This window comes from Diorhabda carinulata, chromosome 5 (assembly GCF_026250575.1).
Source record: "Diorhabda carinulata isolate Delta chromosome 5, icDioCari1.1, whole genome shotgun sequence".
NCBI classification, from domain to species: Eukaryota; Metazoa; Arthropoda; class Insecta; order Coleoptera; family Chrysomelidae; genus Diorhabda; species Diorhabda carinulata.
Window position 1 is genome coordinate 10,220,117 of NC_079464.1, and position 24,115 is coordinate 10,244,231.

Genomic DNA, 24,115 nt, shown 5'->3' on the forward strand with positions numbered 1-24,115 from the left:
CTGTTCCTACCAGGACAGGTCAAATGGCCGTTTTTAAATTATCAATTGGAAGTTCCTTCATTCAACTTGAGTGATTCGCCGTAAGCTTTACAACTTTTCTTCATATATATGTATGATATATTTTTCAATATTCACTTATTTTTTTATTGTTTATTTTCTGACAAAAATCTGTAGTCTGTCTTACCTACCACGACCGGTCATTTGACCAGTAGTACGATTTATACATTTTTTTAATAGTTTATCTATAAGACTACAAAATCATTACAAACGAAACTTGTGGTAGTAGTTGTGGTACGATTTTATCGTTAGGTTGTGTTTATTCATATTTTTATAGTTAGGACGGTATTTTCTGAGATAATTGATAAGAATATAATCGAACTTATAAGAAAGAGCACAGAGGAAGAGGCATTTATAGTGTTGGGATATGAACAGGAACTGTCTACTGCAAAGTTATAAGCATTTTTTACAATTGTATATGCGCGCAGTGCTAGGAATATAAATATAATATGGAATAATAAGTGGCGCCCGCCTTTTTTCTCAAATACTATGTATAGAGATTCTGAGATTTATTCGATTTGTCCACATAAATCAACGAAGCCAACGGTTACAAACGGATAAATTCGCCATGATTTCCGAAGATTGGTACAAGTTTATTACAGTTAAAATTGTTGTAAGCTAGGACCATTTATTAATATTGACGAACAACTTTCCAACAAAAGCAAGGTGTAGATTCATTCCATACATGCCCAATAAGCCGGACAAATTAAGATTAAAATTTTGGTTAGTATCTGATATACATAGCAAATATATAATAACCGGCTTTCCATATTTGGGAAAAGATAAAAGTAGAGAACCTTTCGCTCTTCTTGGAGAGTTTGTCACTATGAAAATAGTAGAGCCATATGGAAGAAGATGTGGAAGAAATATAGCCACGGACAACTTTTTTACACGCCTACCTTTAGCAACTAAATTTTTAGCAAAAAAACTACGATTGTTGGGACATTTAGAGCAAATAGAAAAGAGCTATCAAAACTGGAAAAATTAAAAAACCGACGACATGGCACTTTTGTCAACCAAACTCTATCGCTCAAATAATTGTATGTTGATAGTTTACAAAACCAAATCAATAAATAAAATTATAATTCTCAGTTCAATGCACTACTCAGTATAAGTTGAAGAAAATAACACTCTAACACCGGAGACAATTCAATTATATAATAGCATCAAATTTGGCTAGATGTGACTGACAGACCAACCAAATGGTCAGAAATTATTCGGTAAAATCTAAATCTCAACAATGGTTTTCGCCAAGATAAGTATATGGGACGAAAAAAATCTGTATAAAATGTAAAAAATACGTATACGGAAAAATGTACAATTGGGAAGCCCATTTGTAAAAAATGCAACGAAAAAGAATATAATGTAGATTATATACTCTTGAATAATAAAATATATTTTTATACTGGTAAGCTGGCTGCTGACTATGACATTCGCATGGAAAATATAATATAAAAAATTTTTCAAATTGGTAAATGTGAGTGCAGAAATTTCCTTAGATATCTACATCAAGTGGACAACAGTCCAACACTGGGATGTTGAATTAGGATAGATACAATGCAAAGCGAGCTGGTATGGTCATATTGGAGAAATAATGCCTGAAGTGAAAAATTCTTAGGGTCCCCAGTACACAACCAAGATTCATCTCATTTAAGCCAACATTTTTTTCCATTATTAATCTTTTTCTTTGATATGCAAATGAAAATTATAAGTATGAACTTTAAAAGAATGAATGTACAGAAAGGAACTTGGATAATACCTAGCAATAATGAAGCAAGTTGAATAGACCATGTATTATTATGTAGAAAAACAGAAATTATCTAAGTTTAACATTCCGGCGAGTCTCCAGGTGGCAGAAAAATTTAAATTTGTTGACAAAAAAATTTTTTTAATGTATGGCAAAGCAGAAGATAAGTGCTTACTGATTCTACATGCAGGACTTCGCATGTAACTACATGGATTAGAAAAAACAAATTTTTAGAAAATTGGTGGAGAAAGCCTCTACCTCTTCAATTCGATACTGGGTTAAACTGCAAGTATTTGCAATTTGCCGATTTTTCCGAACTAAGTGACAAACAAGACGGCCTGATGAGGAAAGGTCTCAGTGGAACAGTTCTAATATGAGGCACAATAAACCTTAAAATTGCAGTAAACCATAGCCCCCAATCTATATCTGCATCATACAATCACAAAAAAATATCCTATAGTATTTTGTTTTCATCACCTTCTGATCTATTTATATGGAGTTCTCATGTCAAATCGAAATATCTTGAAATAGTCTATGAAAAGTTTAAAGCCACTAAAAATAATTTACTCATATTATACTTACAAAAAATATTTTGAAAGGAATTGTGTCTCCTTTCATGATGTAAGCTTCTGGGGGTGTTATCAACAAATTTGCTACCACCATTAGCTGTACCTCACAAACTGGTATATGTTTATATTCAGTGTAAGGTAATCGTACGCTGACCTGAAAGATTACAAGTGTCAGATAATCAAAACACAGTGCAGCAGAATATTTTTTGATACTTTTACTACCACTGAACTTACATTAATATATTTTTTATATTTTTTGCAAAATCTGGTTCTACTGACACAAATTATTAAAATCAAGAAATACACTGCGCCTAATTGAACTCATAATTTTAATAATTAGCTCCATTTTTTTAGATTTACACTAATGGGCTAAAAGGATTATTTTAAAATAGCTTGAGTATATTTTTAAGTTTTCTCAAATTTTTGGAACATATTAATAGAAATGCATAGTATCTCTAAAATTAAACAGAATTTTTATTACAAATTTTAAGGAAAAATTATACACTATACACTATTATAATTTCACACATTGTTGTCTTAACTAGCAAAATTGTTTTATTTCAGGGTCGAGATAATTATAGTTTCTTACTGTTCTGACAAAACTCAAAATAAATAGAATATGTTTCTGAAATCTCCCATAGCTCATAAGCCTGTTGGCAGAAAAGTAGAATATATTCAATACTTGTTCTAATTACTGCTTAGTTACTAGGTTACTAAAACTAGGTTAGGTTTTTTAGTGGAGATAATAGGGCTTAAATCCTATGCCCCATATTTTTCCACATATGTTTAACTTGATTTAGGTGAGAGTTCTTATGGGCTAAGCTAGAATTGGAATTTCCATATCTTGCAGGTCATTTTGTACCACTCTAGATGTTTGTGGGCATGAATTATGATGCACCAATGAAATTCCTATTCTACAAAGTGTGCATATATTAACATATGTAATTCAAAAATATTTTGTATGAAGTAACTGTATGACCATCTTCCTAAATTACAACAAACTCCATTCAGGTCTCAAAATCATAACACTTCGTCCATCATAGCTTACTATTCTACAGTGGCTGTATTGTCACAAACTGAAATTACTGTTTGATGGTCTGGGTTAAAAGAAAATCAATTGTGGCTATAGGGATCAAGTCCCCTTTCTACTAATTTTCTTCACACAGTATCTTGACTAACCCTGTAATTCTGCCTACAAGTGATTTCTGTCTACTGAAATTGTACCGTTGCAATAAACACAATTGATTGTATCACTCTAAGCCAAATTGTCACTTGCACTTGTATAAATCCTATCTTCATAAGGATTATGACAGAGCACATTCCTTGGTATGAACATTTCTATTCTTATTTCTCTCAACATGGAAAGCAAACTAACCACAGAAAACATGAAATTGCATTTTATAAATTATCGAATTTAATAATATTTTCCATTTTGGCGACATTGTACAAGAAACGGTTTGATATAGTCAACAAAAATAATAGTGGCTCAAAACATAGAAAAGTTATTGTGAAGAAATATATTCAATTTTTCAGTTCTAAAAAATATGCGTTAATTTTGTAGTGGAGTGTCAATAATAATAAGATGTAATTTCTAAGATCTAGCTGACTTCAACTTATTTTATTGAAAAAAAAGCTGATAAAATACATGCAGACATTATGGTAAATCAGCCTATGGGTTTTAAGATACCCATATTTTTCATAACGAATTTTATTAAATTTAATAGTGAAAAATTGTGCTTTTATCCAAAGTTTAATAAACTAAGCATTATTATTTATAGCAAATTTGTAAGTAATTCTAGTTTTCACTTTGCATTTCATTTCAAGGAAACTTGAAGTTACTAAAAAAACAAAGAAAAAAAGAGATAAAAAAATAATCTTCATGTAACAAAAATCTGTTAACCTAAAATCAATTAACTATGAAAATAAATGTGATAGGAATGCTACCTTGCCATACTTATAAACATAAGGAGAGAATTTTTACCAAAAGTGGCAAAGTTTGAATTTTTACATACAAGGAAATTTTATAAACATATTATTATTAATAAAGGAACCTATAACAAAAAACCTACATGTACCAAAATGCAGGGGAAGCAAAAGAACTGTGTAAAAAATAGAAATACTTATCCTGATATATATTATGGAAACTGTAAAGACTGAGAGAACTTATTTCCCATATAAAATAATAATTATTGTGAAATGAATACTTACTTTAGCAGATCCACTTTTTACGCCCTCTAGTAGTATAGAGTATCCCTTTTTTGATTCTTTCTCTAGAGCTTCTATACCAGGAGGAGTTTCATATGGAGAATCTCTAAATGCAATATATCGTAAAACAGCTTCTCTATTTGGACCCAAAGATACTATATTCCAATCAAACTCTATTCCTTCTAGTGAAGAAAACTCATTACCTGAAAAAATATTACATTTTATATTAAAACAGTATAGATACTGTGAAGTGAATTATTTTAATTAGTTTAATCATCTAATGGACATGATACATATTTAATAACTAAGTATTATGATTGTAATTTATTTGAAACAATGCATTTGAATTATTCAAACAAATGAAAACTAGGGATGTTTGAAAATCATATAAAAACTATTTAAATGGCTAACTGCAGATTGTAAATTAGTGGTTATTGAAATATAAATATTAAAACAAAGGTTACCCTGATCATCATAAGCATTAACTTCAAAGTCTTCTGGTGCCTCTTCCATGAAAAGCTCTCTTGTTGTAGTGGTGATCCTTAGTTCATGAATAGCATCTACCATAACATCACATCTGAGCATTTGTTTGGTATTGGTATCTTCGGCTAAAACAACAGCCATATTCCTTGCTGCTTCTTTTGTTACAGTACTCACTAGGGCCCTAGTTGAGCATTCCAATTCAGGATCTTCATCTAAGGCGGTTATTTGTATTATATCATATCTAGTTGTACTCCTGTGAAAATGAGAGTATAATTTTATAAACCTTGGAAATATGCAGGATTTATTTAATCCATGACTACTGTAATTGGTATTAGTTTGCTATAGGTGAATGTATATTTGTTTTCTATTTTCTTCTTTACTTGCCAATTGTTTTGTAGGTATGTATGTTGTGATTAAGGGAGTCAAGTACACTGCAACCCAAAGGATCTATTGTGTCCCCTTGTTTGCTGTGTTCCAATAACTGGGTTTTCCCTGTCTATCTTCTTTTTTAGTATTGATTTGATGTGTAATCTAAAAACCCACTGCAGTTGGCCCACTTTGAAACATACTCACGAAACAAGGGTCGTGGTGAGTATGAAGGCGAGACTCATTTCATTTAACAGTTTTACACAGTGATAACCCACTCTAATGACTGTTTGGTTATCAGACAAGATGATAATTTCCTGTGTGATAATTCCTTTCCAAATTGAGCTAAACACATGTTTCAAATGTATAAATTTTTGCCTGAAAAACACTTGCTATTGCCCAAGCTTTCAGAGTGTTTGTTACTGAGCCCATACATTCCTATTTCAGTTATATCTGCTGTTTCAAGGCAATCCTTATACCATTTGATGGCATTTCTGTTCATTCCTAATATGGTGTTGTGATCCTGTTTGCTTCTAAAGCTTAGTTTTGAGGTAAATTTTTTCTTAAACCTAATCTTTTTTGATATTTAATTCTGAGGCATGTCACAGTTTTTATAATTGTTTTATCGAGGTTTCTGTATATTTCCTTTTCTGGATATTCTGAGTGAGGTTTGTATATTTGTTTTCCATTTCCTCCTAATTTTCTAAATGTTTTGTTTCAACTTTTTTTTGTTTGTTTTGTGTAATATTTTTACTACATCCATGTCCCATTCAAACTTGAATTTTTTTTATGTTTTTATTTTAGCTACCCACAATGATTTTGTCTATATTTGTATTTTAAATTCTTTGTATACTTGAATATATTTTAAAATTATCTTATAATTAATTTCCAATATTGTACTGTACATTTTCTTGAAGAAGTGACAGCAGTCCTTGTTAAAATAAAATATTTCTCAATTCGGCGGGTGGATTTCATTTTTTTACTACCCATATCTCTATCTACGACATTATAACAGTAATAGATAGACAAATTTTATTTCATCAACGATTGTAACTATAAAGCATCAACACTAAGAAGCTTTTGCAGTGATACCTTAAATATTTTACCAATTCTTCTAATTTAAAGGAATGTACTTGTCGACTATGTATTCTCATTTAGGTTCGTTGTATTAAAGTATAAGGTTTGTACATGAATTTCGTTACCTTTCGAAGTCTCTCATTAGATTGCTTATGTATATGAGCATAGGTATATGGAGCTTTTTATTTTTTTGTTCTTATCACTTACCATTTGTAGCAACCTCCTTCTGTAGCTTCCAAAGTGAAATTTGTTGCAAAGTCATTGAAGATGGGTAGTAATACTCGCGGAACATTTAATTTCGAACACTTTACGGTAATACTCACGAATACTAACGGAACAATTAAATATAGTAATAAAGTTCGTAGCGCCATAATTTTGTAAATTCTTTTAAAACTAAAATCCGCGCCTTCTGAGTTTGAAACATTTCATAATTGAGGTTAGAACTGAAGTTGTGCGCGATTTGCACGTTTTGCAGCGATGTACACACAAACAATAACCACAAAACATGTTAACGCTATTTGGTTGGAATTTCTATGCTGTCACTTATGTCAAAAGCCTTGCTATTATAGTATATCCATAACAAATTGCCTACAATTGACATAAGACAAGAGAGTGGTAACGTCGGCTACGATCGGCGTATCTATTCAATACAGTCATTAGCCTTTAACCTTGTATTTTTTTTCAAATTTGAAAGGTGTGTAAACTTGTAGAAAGTGTTATTTTAAGATTATTTTACTAAGGAGACGAGTCATAATCAAGTAAAATGTCCAAAGTTCATGAATTTAACGTAACCATGACTTGTGATGGTTGTTCTGGAGCAGTGGAACGAGTTCTTGGAAAGTTGAAAGGCAAAGGTGTAGATGAAGTTACTATTAGTTTAGAAAATCAAAGAGTAAAAGTTAAATCCTCTTTGTCAGCAGAAGAAATCTTGAATGTTATAAAGAAAACTGGAAAAGAAGTTACATTCGTATCTTCTACATAAATTTTATGTATAAATATATTCTGCAGCTATTCCTATTCATAAATGGATAAATTTTATATTTTTATTATAGGATATGTTGTTTATCGTTTTGGTTGTATATTCCAATAATTTTTTATATAATATAAGTAATATATATGTTTTTTAAATTATGTATGAAATTTTTAAGGTTTCAAAACCATATCAGTATGATAAGCCTTGAAAAAATAAATGTTTTAATTATGTATATATAATCAAGTATTTATGATTATATGTAATTATATTGACTTTTGTTTACAAACAACTTTTGATTTGAATATTGTAATGAATGATAACATTAGATATGAAATGTAGGATATATCTGAATATATAGTCAAAATACCATTTACCAAATGCTAGTGTGATAACTAATATGTATTATTTTCTAATTAAACTTTGAAATAGTTGTAACATCTATTTACTATCACACTGTCATATTATATATGTTTTTATTCCTACATATTTATCTTGTTGGTATTCCTCAGTATTCTCTCTTATGTTGTGACTTGTCTTTAACTTTATCACTTATCATTTATCTTTCATTCTCATGACATGTTTATATACCATTTTAGTTTATAAATGAAGTTTCCTCTCCTCAATCTATCTTTGATTTGTTTAACCTACAGTATGTTTTATATACCTGTTTTTGATATAACTAAAAATATTTTTTTTTCTATCTTACTCAAACTCGTCCTTGTAAAACTTCTAATACTCTATGTGTAATTACTTCACATGTTGTCTTTTTTCCATGTTTAATTGGCTTTTTAGGTTGACCAGTATTTTCTCAACTACTCTATCTATAATTGCTTTCTAATTTATTAAGCACTTTGTGCATGAAGCCCATAGGCCTGAAGTTCATGAGCTTGGCACACAAGAATCAATTGGAACAAACTTGGGTGAGTTTTATTTTTAGTCTAAAATTGTAAAACATTCCTCAAATAATTTGTTTCTGTTGTCGTCTCCAAAATACTCGATTCATTAATACAAAATAATACTTTGGAAGCACTTCTTTGTAATTATACTTTATACTAATTACCTTCTTGAGGTCTTTCATAGTCTCTTTCATTGAGTAATAATGCATATTCTAAATTTGTTTATCGACACATTTTTGTAAAAGAATTTTGTATTGAACAGCTCAATTGTGATTCCTTTTTAAAAACAATGCAAATGTAAATAAATACGTACATAACCGCAATTCTACAGTTTGTATTTAAAACGCAATTTTCAAAAATTTATTTGGTGTTTGAGCATTTTGCCCTTTTATCATTACTTTTTTACTATAACTACTATTTTCCCCCTACGATATCATTTTTTGCTCCCAATATTTTTATCATTTTAGTTTTACTGTAAAATCTGTATCCAAACTCATCTTTAATTAATATTCAGAACTTTTCCTAATTATTGTTTCGTGATTTTTGGAGCATCTTTTACAAAAAATGCACTAAATGCGACGTTTTGTCCGTCCGTCCATCTGTAGCAGCGATGTCTTCTTACAGGAAACATGTAGCGAGCTCGTTTTTTTTATGTTTAACTTATGTCTAGCTTCAGATGTGCTGAAACGAAAGAAGTTTTGAGAATTATTAGAAAAAAATTAATCAAACCAACCAAAATGTGATTTTAAAGATAGGTAAAAATTTGACGTTTCGAACCTGTTGCGGTCTTCAAAATCAAAATATTAATTGACATTGACAACTTGCAAAATTATATTAATAGATCACCTACAACATGAATATCAAAATAAAAATATTTTTTAAACACAATTTTTGTTTGTTTGTTATTTCTCAAAAATAAGTAAAAGCTATCAATTGAATTTTTGTAGTTGCATTGATATTCATGTTGTAGGTTATCTATTAATCAAGATAATTTTGTAAGTTGTCAATGTCAAGTAATATTTTGATAAAGACCGCTATAGAAGTCGAAACGTCAAATTTTCATGGAACTTCCTTTCAAAGAAATAAGTATTTTTTTTATAATATTTACTGATTGCTAACTGTGCGTTATAGTCTCTCGCGCCGAGAATGCGACGACTTTTTTACTTGATTTGTCAGTTTCCTTGTTGAATAGAATTTAGTAGACAAGTTTCTATATTTAGATGTAACTGTTATCAATGACTTTATTACTACTCTTAATAAACTCAATTCTATAATCTTTTCAAAGCTGAACATTGTGCCAATATTGTAAATTTATAATTGAAAACAAATCTCTACTCTCACTCATAATGTATTTGATATGGTGCATTTAGACATAACCTTACAAATGTTTTATACTGATCCGATTATTCTACACTTCTGATTGGCAATACTAATCTTGAATGACATGTTTACAGTATCGTATTCCAGGCCTGCACCATTCTGTTTCTTCTATCGATGGGCCATTGAAATGAAAAGATTCCGATTGAGATTGGAGGTACCCGTTTACATCAAACAAACCTTTTCAATGTCCAAAATTCAACGGGATTGAAAATAATATTGTGAAATGTGATTCTACACAAGCATTTAGTGGAAAACTATTTGTTTGTATGCAGATATCACATAAGATTCTTTAAAGTTTTTATTTTAAATATGTTGGAAATTGAATTATGTCCGCGTCTAATAATTGTTACCTCAAATACCAGCTTATAACAGTTTGCAAGATTCCAATAATACGCCTCGAATTTGGAACACCCGGTACATATTTGTGTGTCATATTAGTAAAATAATAATACATATTCCGTACTGCACGTATTAATACAATCCTCAACAGATTGTTTGCATCCGAATCATTGACGTATTTCAAATGATGACGCGAATTAAATGAATGCGCGACTTTAGTTTAATATTATTTTGACAGTATATACACCAATGAATTTCAAATTTCGTTGAAGTTAGTTAGCCAATAAAAATTCATTTCATCGCAATATTACATACAGAAGGCAGTTAAAAAACAATTCATGACCCCTAGCAACAAAACAAATATTTGCCACACATTGGTATTTCTTTAAATTAAAATCATTAAAATAACATAAAATGCGAGAAATTGTTCATATTCAAGCTGGTCAATGTGGAAATCAAATTGGTGCAAAAGTAAGTTATTAATTATCTTTGATAACGTATGAATCAATTAAGTTTTTTTTTTAATTTTAGTTCTGGGAAGTTATTTCGGACGAACATGGAATAGACCCCACAGGAACGTATCATGGTGATTCTGATTTACAGTTGGAAAGAATAAATGTATACTACAATGAAGCTACAGGGGGAAAGTATGTGCCTAGAGCAGTATTGGTGGATTTGGAGCCTGGTACGATGGATTCTGTCAGATCCGGACCTTTTGGCCAAATCTTCAGACCTGACAATTTCGTCTTTGGTCAAAGCGGAGCAGGAAACAATTGGGCAAAAGGTCATTACACAGAAGGAGCGGAACTTGTCGATTCAGTTTTAGATGTAGTCAGAAAAGAAGCTGAAGGTTGTGACTGCATGCAAGGATTTCAGTTGACTCATTCACTAGGAGGAGGTACGGGGTCCGGCTTGGGTACATTACTAATATCTAAAATAAGAGAGGAATATCCAGATAGGATTATGAATACTTTTTCTGTAGTGCCATCACCGAAAGTATCAGATACAGTTGTAGAACCATATAATGCCACGTTATCAGTTCATCAACTGGTAGAAAATACAGATGAAACTTACTGTATCGATAATGAGGCTTTATACGATATTTGCTTCAGAACATTGAAGCTCACGACTCCAACTTACGGTGATTTGAATCACTTAGTATCTGCTACAATGTCTGGAGTTACCACATGCCTTAGATTTCCCGGTCAATTGAATTCAGATTTGAGGAAGTTAGCTGTAAATATGGTTCCCTTTCCACGTCTTCACTTTTTTATGCCTGGTTTTGCTCCACTAACATCCAGAGGTAGTCAACAATATCGAGCTCTTACTGTTCCCGAACTCGTCTTGCAAATGTTTGACGCTAAAAATATGATGGCTGCATGTGATCCTCGTCACGGAAGATATCTAACTGTTGCTGCAATATTCAGAGGTAGGATGTCGATGAAGGAAGTCGACGAACAGATGTTGAATATTCAAAATAAGAATAGCAGTTATTTTGTAGAATGGATTCCAAATAATGTAAAAACTGCTGTTTGTGATATTCCACCTAGAGGTCTAAAAATGTCCTCTACGTTTATAGGAAATTCTACTTGTATCCAAGAGTTATTCAAAAGAATATCAGAGCAATTCACAGCCATGTTCCGAAGAAAAGCGTTCTTGCATTGGTATACTGGAGAAGGAATGGACGAAATGGAATTCACCGAAGCGGAAAGTAACATGAATGATTTAGTGTCCGAATATCAACAATACCAGGATGCAACTGCAGAAGAGGAAGGTGAATTTGATGAAGAGGAAGAGGGCGACGAAGGTGAAAATTAATCTTTTTGTGGAACATTTTCAAATCTTTCAGTAATTTTCTACTTGTTTGGTATTATATTGATGTAACTTAACAAATTTTGGAGGCTTCTTATAAAATAAACTTTCAACTTTCATTTTAGTTTTATTTAGAAATATTAAGGGTAAACATTATACCATACTTACATCTTATTATATATCAACTATTTATCAACAATATTGAGAAGTTTCTATACTTAATACTTAAGTGGTTTCCAGTATACAAAGTGTTAAATAAACTTTTTCTCCTTGAACTCCAATATTAACGCACCGCGACGTTGCAAGTAAATCCTAGAGGATCTGATTGAATATGAATCTTTAAGTACTTAGATAGTAAGAAATTACACTTTAAGTAAACAGCGTCCACGCCTTGGCTGGCATTTATACATGTATAGAAATTTTCCATGAAAATGTTATATAAATGATGTTTGATTTAACTGATGATGTAGAAGTTTGTATTTTAGAAGCAGCTATTTTTATATAATTAATAACTAAAATTAAATTACACGAAATTTTTGTTAATATATTCGTTGTTGCCAAATACAAAGTTCGTGGGTTAGTTGCCAACGGGTCTTGCCGAACTAGAGTTTACTAGAAGGAAGTCCAATATTTACATTGAAGAATTACTTTTGAGTTGTTTCTCTTCTTCGTTGCTTGGCACATTGGAGTTGCAATACTTACTACTACCTTACGAGACCTTAACGAGACGATTTTAGCAAAATAACTCTGATTTTTTTCATTCATGACTATAGACAAAACCTGGATCCATCACTACACTCCTGAAACGAAATAACATTCAAGACAGTGAATTGCAAAAGGCGAATCTGCTTCGAAAAAGGCAAAGACAGTTTCATCAGCCAAAAAAGTGATGGCTATCGTTTTTTGGGGACTTATGGGACTGTATTCATACCGAAAAACATTCAAGTCAGTGGATTGCAAAGAACAAATTTGATTTGAAAAAGGAAAGGACTGTTTAAACGGCCAGTCAAGTGATGGCGATAGTTTGTGATATTTATAGCACTGTACTCATGGATTATCTTCAAAAGGGAGAGGTTATAGCCTCGCTGCCCTACTCGTTTCCAACGTATTCCCTACCACCAGATAAATTACATGTTAAGTGTGGACTAGGTTTTGCTGGTACTAAGGTAAGTGGGTGCGATTTATTTCGCTTATGATTGGAATACCTTACCTAAACGGATGGGCAGGAATATATAGCCCAGGAAATAAGCTCGCTTTTCCAACGGGTTCAGAATCTTCCTTTTTCCAGGCAGAAATATACGCCATCCTTACATGCAAAACTAACTGTGCACAACGTAACTACCGCAATTCAAAGATATTCATCGTAACAGATAGCACGGCAGCCCTGCAAGCACTTTTATAAAATTGTATAAAGACTGTATTTAATCTCAATGGAAACCAATAATAAAGCTACTCTTATGTGGGCATCTGGTGTACCGGAGTACACGCAATGACTAAGGCGGTCATCTAACTAAAAAATGCGGGACAATTCAATGGGTCAACAATCTTTTTTACGTTTTCCAAAAAACTATCAAGTCATGGTCATAAATAAGTGGGAAAACGAGAAGATATTAGAAACATGGGATAAGATCTCAGATTTGAAACAATCGAAAATATTCCTTTCCTATTCCACCAACTGGTCCCTTTCATTGAACAAATAACGAGACTTACTGGTATGCTTACTGGAAATTGCCCGGTGAACTACCACCTGAAGAGCGGAGAAACTCGAAAGCTCTTGTTGCTTCTGTAAAGAACCAAAGGAAACCGCCGAATGCTTCATTTGTGAATGCGATGAAATTCATAAATAAAGACTACGGAACTTTCATTCACGTTTTTTAAAGCCAGAAGAGGCTCACTTTACATAGTGTCTTACGGGTAAACAGTCCGGGGTATATAATAGATCATAAGATCAAAATGTTAGCGATGTAAATTTATGACCTTACGCCCCCTAGTACATCTAATGTAATGAGGTATTGTTTTATATACCTTGGTGTAGTTGAAGTTGAAGATTCTGTTATCTGGGTTTAACTAAGTTTTGTTAACATCAATCATAACATTGTGATGGTCGTATCTTTCGGAGTTCTTTTGGATGTCTATACCTGTTTTGAGAGATTTAATTCGGTTGCAGAGTTCTAGTCCGGAGACTTTTCAGGATGTCGTACGAGCTATTAGCAGTCACGTGTGTTCAGCCAGTTTTTTTCTGACAAATTAATTTTTTAACAGTGAACAGTAACAAAACAATGAATGAACTCGAATTTAATGCAATGAACTTATATTTATTTGATACGCATTTTGGAATCCGCTGACTATGTGAATATTGTTTATTGCACTTTGGAATCCGCTGGTCGTGTGGCAGTGTTGGGGACCTTTCACATTTCTATATATATATTATATGAATTTGATAAATCGAAATTCCAATGTTGTGTTCATAGCCTTTTTATACTATCAATGGCATCCATTGTTGGTTCTCTTTGTCTTAAACGTTTTTAATACTCCCCTATATACGGCACTACTGTATCGGCATTGTTTCTGATTCCCATACTCTTTCCATGATCTTAAATATTCTGTGCCTTAGGTTTTCCTCTCCGTATTTTATTAGTTCTTTCACTATTTTATCTAACCCTTCTGTTTTGCTGCATCTTAATTTGTTGATTTTGTCATTACATTTCACTTCTGTTGGTTTTTCTCCATATTTTAGTATTGTATCATTATCTCTTAATCATCTTCGTGCTCACTGTCTTCTTTCGTTAATAAATTTTTGAATTTCCATGCCTTTTGTTAAAAACTGTAATAAACCTCAATAATACCCTAAATGTGTTAGTGATCGCAGAATCAGTGACTGTAGACTAGTGGATTTTTTTGCGTATGTCCTGCTGCAACTCTGCATTCATAACGAACAATTTACCACCAAAATGCTTTTATTGACTGTTTTGTTCTCAGAGACATTGTTAATAAAACAATTTACGAATTTACTAACAACTTAGGACTAATTCTAATGTGGACTTGAGGTTTAAAGAACATTTAAAGATACTTTTGCATAAAAGCTATACTAACATGAAACTGTTTATTTGAGAACAAAATTAGTTTTTCGTGCAAAAATACATAATGTACATGCGAGACATAAAAATTGTCCCGGGGACACCGGGACTCGTTATTATGAAAAGGGATTGTTCTGCGCAAAACGGGACGTCTGGGAATTCAAAAGAAGTATCAAAATTATAATTATCATGATTACTTGTTAAATAAAGATCACAATTTTATATAACTTATTTAGTATATGTTATAAGTTATACATCCAATTCAGATTATTAAATTTCATTCCTGTTAACTAAAATATGTTTTTCAACATTAAAATGTATTGAAATGTTTTTTGAATTGATTATCATAGGTCTAAGGAAATAAAACAATTTTTAGCAAGAGATAAAGTGAATTTTATTAAAATTCTAGCATGGAACATTGCATAACACTATATACAAAATACTTCTAAATTTCGTACGTATTATAATGAATTTTGCAAGAGTAGGTTATATACAATTAAATTGCAGTCTGTCAGTATTAATCTAATTTCTAAAGTATTCTAGTATGTCATTATATTAAGTATTATGAAAACAAAAAATTATACAGGATGTTTATTCGTGTAGAATTCGTGTCAGATATTATATAATTATTCATCCTTATCATTACCAGTATGTTTTAAACATCTTTCGAACAAATTGCAATGGTATATATCTAGAAAACATTTTTGTGAAGACCTCGAACTAACGATATATATACTGAAGATAATGAAAATATGTATTGTAGTGAAATTTTTTTTATTTGAATAAAATGTGTTAATATGAATGCAAGTATTTGCGTTGATAACGAATTCAAAAGAATACTATTTACAGTATCTGCACCAATTGGGGATCCTCCATTTAATACTTAAGTAATTATTTGTTTATATAAATTAGATTCATGTTGATTTTTCACTGTGAGGATTTGATTGAATCTTCAAAATTACCTTTAAAATAACAAAAAGTAAATAAACGTTACTGTCATAAATATTAGAAATTTTCTGAGGATCAGAAAGTTGTGTACACTTTCGTTCATTGGGTTCATTGGTTTACTCAGTATCATATCCAAGGTATGGGAAGGTTCCTATACCACTTCACCCAGAAATTGGAGATACCGGAGCACAAGAGCGTGTGCTAGGGCGAGGACTAGCAATATACAATAATTCCTGCCTCGTACGAGTACGGCAGAACCAGTCTGTGTCATCATCAGAAGAAGCCACTCGGTTGTTTTTTCATCGGGACCCTCTACGTCGCATAATTCTCGAAACACCACTACCATGACTGCTTATGCTGCTAGTGTCCCTCCAATATGTTCATGAAGGATTCTGAAGGAAAGATAAAGGGATGGAATATTGCCCTTTAAGGGACGCAATACTACATTCCCCAGGGAACCGTTGGGCGGAATTTTGTGACAATATTGGCAAATGAGATAAAAGATTTAGCAAATGGTATCAACTCCGCAAAGAAAATATTTTTTATTTTTGCGACCATAATTTAACGTGAAAGTAGTAGCGGATAAAAGTATATTGGTACAGAGACGAACCACTGTGTGGAATGAGGCGAGGTTTAGACAGCTAATATATAAAAGAGGCACATCGCTCTAGTAGGTGTCTGAACAAGAAGAAAGTTGAGTTTTGGTATCAATTGATTCGCGTTTTCACTCGGCTTGTGACGCAGGGCAAACTCGGGGATGCAAATAGATGAATAACTGACCAGCCAGGAGAAGATGTGCTTCTTACTAAGACTGTGCTTGGAGGTAGGAAAACAGTTCTTGAGACACTGCAAAGGAAGCATCTAACTCAGGCTACCCTTTTTCGAAATGGAAGAGGCTACTCATGCCTCGAGCAATAATTTTGCAGAAGAACAATCTATTGATAGATGCCTCCGATGCGTTCAATGCAATTAGTCGTCCTTTAGCAATCCGTATCGCGAAAATATATTGGCCAATGTACGCCATATTGTGGTTTAATATTTACCGTGGATTTTTCGTCATACTCTTTAGGCAAATCACTGCGCAAGTTTTCAATTAAGAAGGTATCAGCCAAGGTGATCCTCTCGAGATGCTTATGTATGCTGTTGGGACATTGCGTCTAATTCGAGGTCTGAAGCGTAATCGCTGGAGGTAGAATTTGTATGCTGATGTTGTGGAACACTAAAACTGGTACGAATTCGGTTTGACCATGAGTTTTTTGGTATTCAAACAAGACCAAAAGGGGAAGTAGAAGCAGTTTTTCGTGGGTTGAACGTGAGTATAGTTCGTAGGGAGAGATTCCTCAATTGGATGATAAGGGTTGAAGTAGATAGAAGGGCACTCCTTGCGTCAAAGGCTGATACATGGGTTGACCATGTGAACAAGTTCTAATGACGAAATATATGTACAATTCCTTAAAATAAGCCATTCAAGGACTTTTCATACCATCACTGACAGGTTAGGATACAAATGAGGAGGAGTGCTCCCTAATGGAATTACCGGCCCTATTAGGAGACTTGGGCATAACAAATCCCGTACACTTACATGTTTTGACTCTTAGTACTTCCTGGCGAGCTTCCCAGCATTTAGTTGATGCACGTCTGTCGGGGGTACATCTTGGCCATAATGGACACTGGGACAACGGAAAACTGACCATGACAAATAATTAAGATCGATAATAATTATAGTCCCGTTGTAACAAAATTAATAGCGATTCTTTCTAAGAATCACTGAGTCTTCAGCATCGCAATTGTTCACTATACTCGCAAGATTAGGTGATAGTGCAGACCCTCCAGCAGGTCAATTTCAGGATACTCTGGCACTGAGGTATAGCCTCACACCCCGTGACCTCCCGTAAAATTGCGATGGAAGCGGGGCTAGATTCGATCTGCTTCATGCCCTTAACTGCAAAAGAGGATAAAGAAAAAGCATATAGCGCGATAAGATCAAATAACAAAATAATTTGAGATCTAATGAGGTTTGAATAGGGTAATCATTATCCATAGTACTTTTTAGTCTAGTGTTTTTGGAATAAGTTTAGTCAAAAAATTAATAATAAATATATGGAAAGAGAACAAACATAGGAATTGTGGAAAACAATACAATGTTTATATTATGGATGAACAAGGCTACGAAAGGCATAAAATCCAAGCTAGAATAACGATAGGTAAAAAAAAATGGAATTCTGTGTACGTTAATTATATAAGATAATGTGAATGACAAAAGCCATATTATACATTACAGCAATCTATGCTTGTGAAACATAGACAATCAAATGAAGTTATGGAAAAAAAAACAACATATGGTAGCGTCAACAAAGAAGAAAGTTGAAGAGCAGGACCAGTGAAATATTGAAATTGATAACACAGATAATATCTCGTTTGTTTGATAATATTAAAAAAAAGAAAACAGGAACTGTTTTTAATACTGTAGAAGTATATTCTTATTCACGTATAAAAATGTATTTGATTTCACAGCCTTATGGTAACACTTTTTATGTTGAAATAGCGCCTCAAACCATCTATGACTTAAAATTCAATCAGTTTTCGAATTTGAGTTCATTGATCTGCTAGAATAAATAGATATCAAACTGGCATAATTGATACAAAAATGCAATAAAACATCAACATTTCATGACGTACAAATTTCCGCCGAGAAACTTGAGATTTAAGAACAGAACAACAAAATGCGGTAAATAGTAACCAACATTATCATGAAATAAGAACTTTTTGAGTGCATTGGTGACAATTACTATTGGTTTATCTTTGCGATAAAAGTTAGAAATTTACTACTTATTTCTGTTTAAGAACTAATATTCTAATTAATTTGAAATGGACATGATAATATTTAAGTGTTCGAACACCACCAGAGTTAAGAAAATATCATCAGAAAGGATTTTTAGGCTACCAAGGATACAGTCTACTTAGTGGAAGTAGCTTTTGCTGCCGTATTCTGTACACGATGCGCATTATTTGTGTGTGTGTGAAAAAGAAAATGATTTGGAAGCAAGTCAACCAGCCACAGAATTTTTCAATGATAATATTTAAATATTAATTTTAATATCCTCGATAAAATTTACTAATAGATCTAAAGTTTGTCGGTTATTTATGCTTAAAAGGTGTTCGTGAAGTTTAGAGGTAGGGAGTCGTTTTTTTTAACAAGTGACTAATGAAACGTTCGTTTCATTAATATGATTGCCGCATCCGAAAAAATGTGATTGAAAAGAGAGAAGAGAATTATCATCGCAGGACAGGGTGATGATTGTATAATACTTGGCTTGACAAGATGGGAGGGGTATATACCATGACCAGTCTTCATTCTATTTCTTGCTAAGGAAAATTTCGAAATTGTCTATTTGAGAATTAAGTTCGGAGGTGACTGCTGTAAGGTAGGATAAATTTTAGAATAGGTGTTATTTGAGGATCGTGGAGCGGTATCCCAGTATACGTATCTTTTATCTTTAATTGAATTAATCTCTTCCTTTATATATGTTACAAAAAGTACTGAATCTTTTGCTAATCGATTTCACATTACCATGTACCAAAATTAAATAAATTTCATTCTTACCAGATGAGCCTCTTTTATGGCACACAGTGCTGATATAGAGTCAGAAAAAAAGACATCTCCATCTTTTTTATATGACTTCAACCAGGGAAGACCCTGTAAGATAGCATACGGCTCCGCAGTATATATCGTAGATATATCGAGTAATTTGATTCGTAAAGATGGCTTTGTATTTTGAATGTATACTGTACATCCAACTCCATTCCTCGTCTTAGATCCATCAGTATATATTATTGTCTTGTTAGCAAACTCTCCTAGTATGGATTTCAACAGGATTGAGTTGATGCGACTAGATTCCGTTAGGGATTATGACTTTGAGGACTTTAAATATAGTTTGATAACGAATGTTATATATATTGATAAAGGTCTGTTTGTTTTGTATATATTATTGAATTCATTGGTTTGAATAAAGACTTTCGCAAGTGAAAGTGTGTTTTTATCCTCAAATATCGATTTCTGAAGTTTTCTATGGAAATGCTACATAAATTATTTATCGTGTCTGCCCTGAGGGTTTTTGAGTTTAATTAAATATTTCTGAGACAATAATTGCCGCCGTAAAAACAAAGGAGATTCGTTACATTCTGCCAATAATACATACACTGGTGCTGATGTGCATTGCTGTTATGTATTATTTATGCCTTCCAGTTACTTAAAAACAAAATTAAAAAATTGATAGCATGTATTTAGCACAATAAGTGAAATGTAAGATGCAGATACTTTACATAAATACACTTCTGTTCATTGAAATAGTAACCAAGTCTTGGGACAGATTTTTGCAATTTTTTACATGTGTAAATTTACATTTGTTGCCATGTTTACCAATATAAAGTTATCATGTAAGTATTTACCAAAAAGGTATACCGTAATTATTAACCCTTTCAGTCGAGCTGACTCGGGTAAATCCAACCATTCAGACCCATGTGTTCGTTACAAGATATGCTTGAGAATATTAAACTGAACTCAAATTAAGTATTGAATTAACTGTCACTGACATAAGGTGGGAACTCTGATTTACGCAGGCAAAATGTGAGTGTATGCTTTTACAGTGGACAGAAGTGTATATTAAACTCCATCATTAATTTGGAAAAATTTAGAAAAAGTTACTCCCCGAAACGCTGAAATACCTTCTAAAAAAATTATAACGAAAATTAAAGTTGTTTAAAGGCGTTTTCATTCACTTAATGTAAATGTAAAAAATACACAAGATTTCAAAGAACTATAGATGCAAATTTAGTTCCCACTTCATCTAGAACTATCAAATAGTTTATCACTTACCTTACTTGTAAGTTGAAACTTTAATGAAACATCGGACCAGTCATAATATAAACAACGAACAACAAACATTATTGCTACAGTAAAGTACATAGTATACTCGATTTTCATGGCATAATAGTATGAAATAATGGCACACCTCAGTTAATTATTTTTTATCCCCTACTTAAATTAGAATACGTTAACAATAGATCATATAACGAAAAAAAAAAAACGAATCTGGAAAACCAATTATAAATTAAACGCGTTTATAGTAAAATAAGCCTGTACAAATAGAATAAAAAAAAAGAATATTAGAATTGGGATACCATCCTGTTTAACAAAACAAACGCATAGGGCGCGTCCATAAATTACGTGAGGTGTTCAGGAAGGGAGGGAGTCAAGTTGAATCTTTCCAAATCTCAATTGGAAGAGAGGGGGGTTTTAGCAAATATCACGTAATTTTTTTTCAATGGAAAACCCTGTAAAATTGTGTGAAAGTAAAGTTAAATTGAAGTAAGACATTTTTCTAGAATAAAAATAGGGCGTTTCTTTTGCTGTGAGTAATAGATGATTGGATCACCAGTGATAATAGTGAATTTTATGTGGTTATTGTGATTATTAACGCACATTACACGTTCCTTTTATTCACTTAGCAGTGACGTCAATATCTGAGTATAAGATACTCATATGACTAAGTGTCTCAGTTCACTTGAGTGTAAATGGAAAGTAGCTATTGTGTTTTATTTCGAAAATACGAAAATCGAGATCTGATATTTACGTGCAAGTGTTTTAAAAATGCTCTCATGCAGCTATCCTGGTTGCAAAAACAATGCCTATCATGGGAGAAAATGGTATATGGTATCATTTCTCTCAGATGAGAACAGACGGGAGAAATAGATAAGAAACGTTCCTGTTTCCCTCTTAGATCGAACTGGTTGAATGTTTGATTTTTCCAAATAAGTTACTCAATTTTCACAAGAGAGATGTGTCATTACTTGTACAATGAAAAATAACTCGCACCAAAATAGTAACACTATTTTTTCCCTTTTTTTGTAATATAACAATAATATATTTATTATTCTTATTATTTATGTGTATAAATGTTACTTGGTTCAGTTGAACTGCATGTAAAAAAATACCCTACCCTTTTTAACGCGTCCAAATTTGCTTTTTTGGCACTAGCGGAAATCTGACCCCAGTTCTCCTGAACTGTGTAAGTTGAACGCTTGCCAACTTCAGGAAAAACTGGTTATACAATAGGCTGCTAGGGTAGGTTACTGAGAAGAAAACTAATTCGTTTTAGTAGGAAATCTTCTGTTACTTTTTTACTGCTTAACTCCAGGGGCAGACAAGGCAGGACGCGGGACAAGCAAATAGAAAGCGGAACTATCCCAGGAAATCAACAATAACATTGTTCAATCATTTGAACAGACCACTGTTTCGCGCGATTGTCTTATCGGAGTCGTCATCAATTTCTTATCTCGAGGCCACCACTCGTGCCCAAACTTTCCTACCCAGGCACTTTATATTTTAGACATTGTGATTTCTATTGAAAAATTAAAATAGCAGCATAAAAGTTCACATTGTTCTGTTTGCACTAATTGAAAAGGTTCTCATAATAATTTTATTTTTACCACTAGATGACGTTATCTAAATGTAAAGCTAATATTACTAACATTGAGAACAAATTATTGAATAAACCATTTTTGTGGACAGATGAGGCTATAGTTTCTTAGTAATAGTAGAGTGAATCGCCATAATATGCACTACTGATCCGAAATGAATCTCCTTTGGATGCAGAAGACCCAACATCAGGATGGTGTTTCTGTAAATGTGTGATGTGGGATCTTACGCGGACAAATAATTGAGCCATTTTCAATGATACAGTTAATGGAGAAAAATAAATAGACATTTTAAGAAATGAGTTCTCATTTTTTTTTTAAAACATACTCTTAAACATTTGTCGTGACCCTTCTTACAACTTAATGATTACCTGGCACATAATTCTATATATGTTCAGCATTTGTTAGATCAAACACACCCTAATACGTGGATAGGACGTGGGAGTTTATTAACTTGGCCACCCCGATCTCCAGATCTAACTTGCTTAGATTTTTATTTGCGGAGCCGAATAAAATATCTTGTTTACACTAATAAACCCACGACAATGGATGATACGATTGAAAGAATAGGATAGGAAATATGAAGTTTTTCAATGGCTTAAATTGAAACTGCTGTCATATCCACTGGTTAGCGACTGATTACATATATAGAAAATTATGGACGACGTTTTGAATACCTAGGTTGCCACTAATTACGGAGTTAGTTATCAAATTTGTTGATTGTTAGATTTTTACAATGTTTATTCAATGATTAGTTCGTATTGTTAGTAATATGTATCGACATCAATATTAAGATTATGATGAGAGATTCCTGCAAATAGGCCAATGTAAGAACTTCCAGAATAAATTTTCAATTTTCGTTTGAGCGAACTAGCCTAATAGATGTTTGATGAAAAATTCTCGCCGATTACATTATTAAAATATCTCGAGACATAAAAAAGATGTCGACGTGAACTCAAATGTTAATTAAGTCCACTTTTCAAAGCCCTACTTAACCTTTTATGGTTCTATCTAAAATTGTTAAGAGAAATCACAATATCTAAAATATAAGCTCCCTGTATTGGAAAGTCTAGATACGAGATATAACGCCCATGTTTGAAGACCTTTGTATCTTTTTCTACTTTCTCCTTTCAAGAAATTAATGGCGCCTCGGTCTCTCCTTTCTTGTAGTCTGGCGAATGTAAACAAAACAAATCAGACTTGCATTTGCTTACGTTTTATTTGGACGCATTTTATAGTATTTTGAGGATACAAACATCGACATCGAGTATTTAAGTTTGTTAAATGTGAAAGTGTTTTAAAAATAAATGGTAAATGGCATACTTAAACATTGTCATTTGACTTGTCCCTTTTTGTAATTTCATTATTTATATCTATACATATTATTTCCTCCATAAAACTTATGTCTTGGTATATATGTTCCATCATATATTCCAAGAGTCAATAACATTGCTCGATGATCTGAACAGACCACTGTTTCCTGTGCTTCTCTTATTAGATACGCCATTAATTTCATAGCTTGAGACCAACCAATGAACCGTGAACGACCGTTTGTGTCCAATACAAGGACTTTACTAAATATGAATATATGAAACAACGGCTTCTAATATTCACGTTGCTAATAAAATTGATTAGAATTTATATATTTTGTATTGCTGGACAAAAGTCTTTCAAACATCAAGTTTATAAAAATCAGCTAAGTAGAACCG

General features: G+C 32.4%; 3 protein-coding genes across 3 annotated transcripts in view; 2 read left to right on the forward strand and 1 right to left on the reverse strand.

The window, feature by feature from the left end:
- Positions 1-6,998, reverse strand: part of LOC130894652 (nuclear pore membrane glycoprotein 210) — a 34,390-nt gene extending 27,392 nt beyond the window's left edge. Inside the window, exons 1-4 of the mRNA XM_057801592.1 lie at positions 6,712-6,998; positions 5,043-5,314; positions 4,582-4,781; positions 2,387-2,527 (exon numbers count right to left, since the gene is read on the reverse strand). Coding sequence (XP_057657575.1) covers positions 2,387-2,527; positions 4,582-4,781; positions 5,043-5,314; positions 6,712-6,875 — 777 coding nt within the window. The 5' untranslated portion in view covers positions 6,876-6,998. The remainder of the gene's footprint in view (positions 1-2,386; positions 2,528-4,581; positions 4,782-5,042; positions 5,315-6,711) is intronic.
- A 269-nt stretch (positions 6,999-7,267) lies between these two features.
- LOC130894655 (uncharacterized) lies at positions 7,268-10,453 on the forward strand. The gene has a single exon (XM_057801595.1). The coding sequence runs from the start codon at positions 7,268-7,270 to the stop codon at positions 7,484-7,486; it is 219 nt and encodes a 72-aa protein (XP_057657578.1). The 3' UTR covers positions 7,487-10,453.
- LOC130894654 (tubulin beta chain) lies at positions 10,377-12,023 on the forward strand. The gene is made up of 2 exons (XM_057801594.1): positions 10,377-10,563; positions 10,624-12,023. The coding sequence occupies exons 1-2, from the start codon at positions 10,507-10,509 to the stop codon at positions 11,908-11,910; spliced, it is 1,344 nt and encodes a 447-aa protein (XP_057657577.1). The 5' UTR covers positions 10,377-10,506; the 3' UTR covers positions 11,911-12,023.
- Positions 12,024-24,115: the final 12,092 nt, after the last annotated feature.

Bases quoted from the DNA above. Each gene is read 5' to 3' on its own strand.
- LOC130894655 (XM_057801595.1), top strand. From the start codon at position 7,268: ATGTCCAAAGTTCATGAATTTAACGTAACCATGACTTGTGATGGTTGT.
- LOC130894654 (XM_057801594.1), top strand. From the start codon at position 10,507: ATGCGAGAAATTGTTCATATTCAAGCTGGTCAATGTGGAAATCAAATT. The intron at 10,564-10,623 runs GTAAGTTATTAA...TTTTAATTTTAG, and splicing joins GAAATCAAATTGGTGCAAAA to TTCTGGGAAGTTATTTCGGA.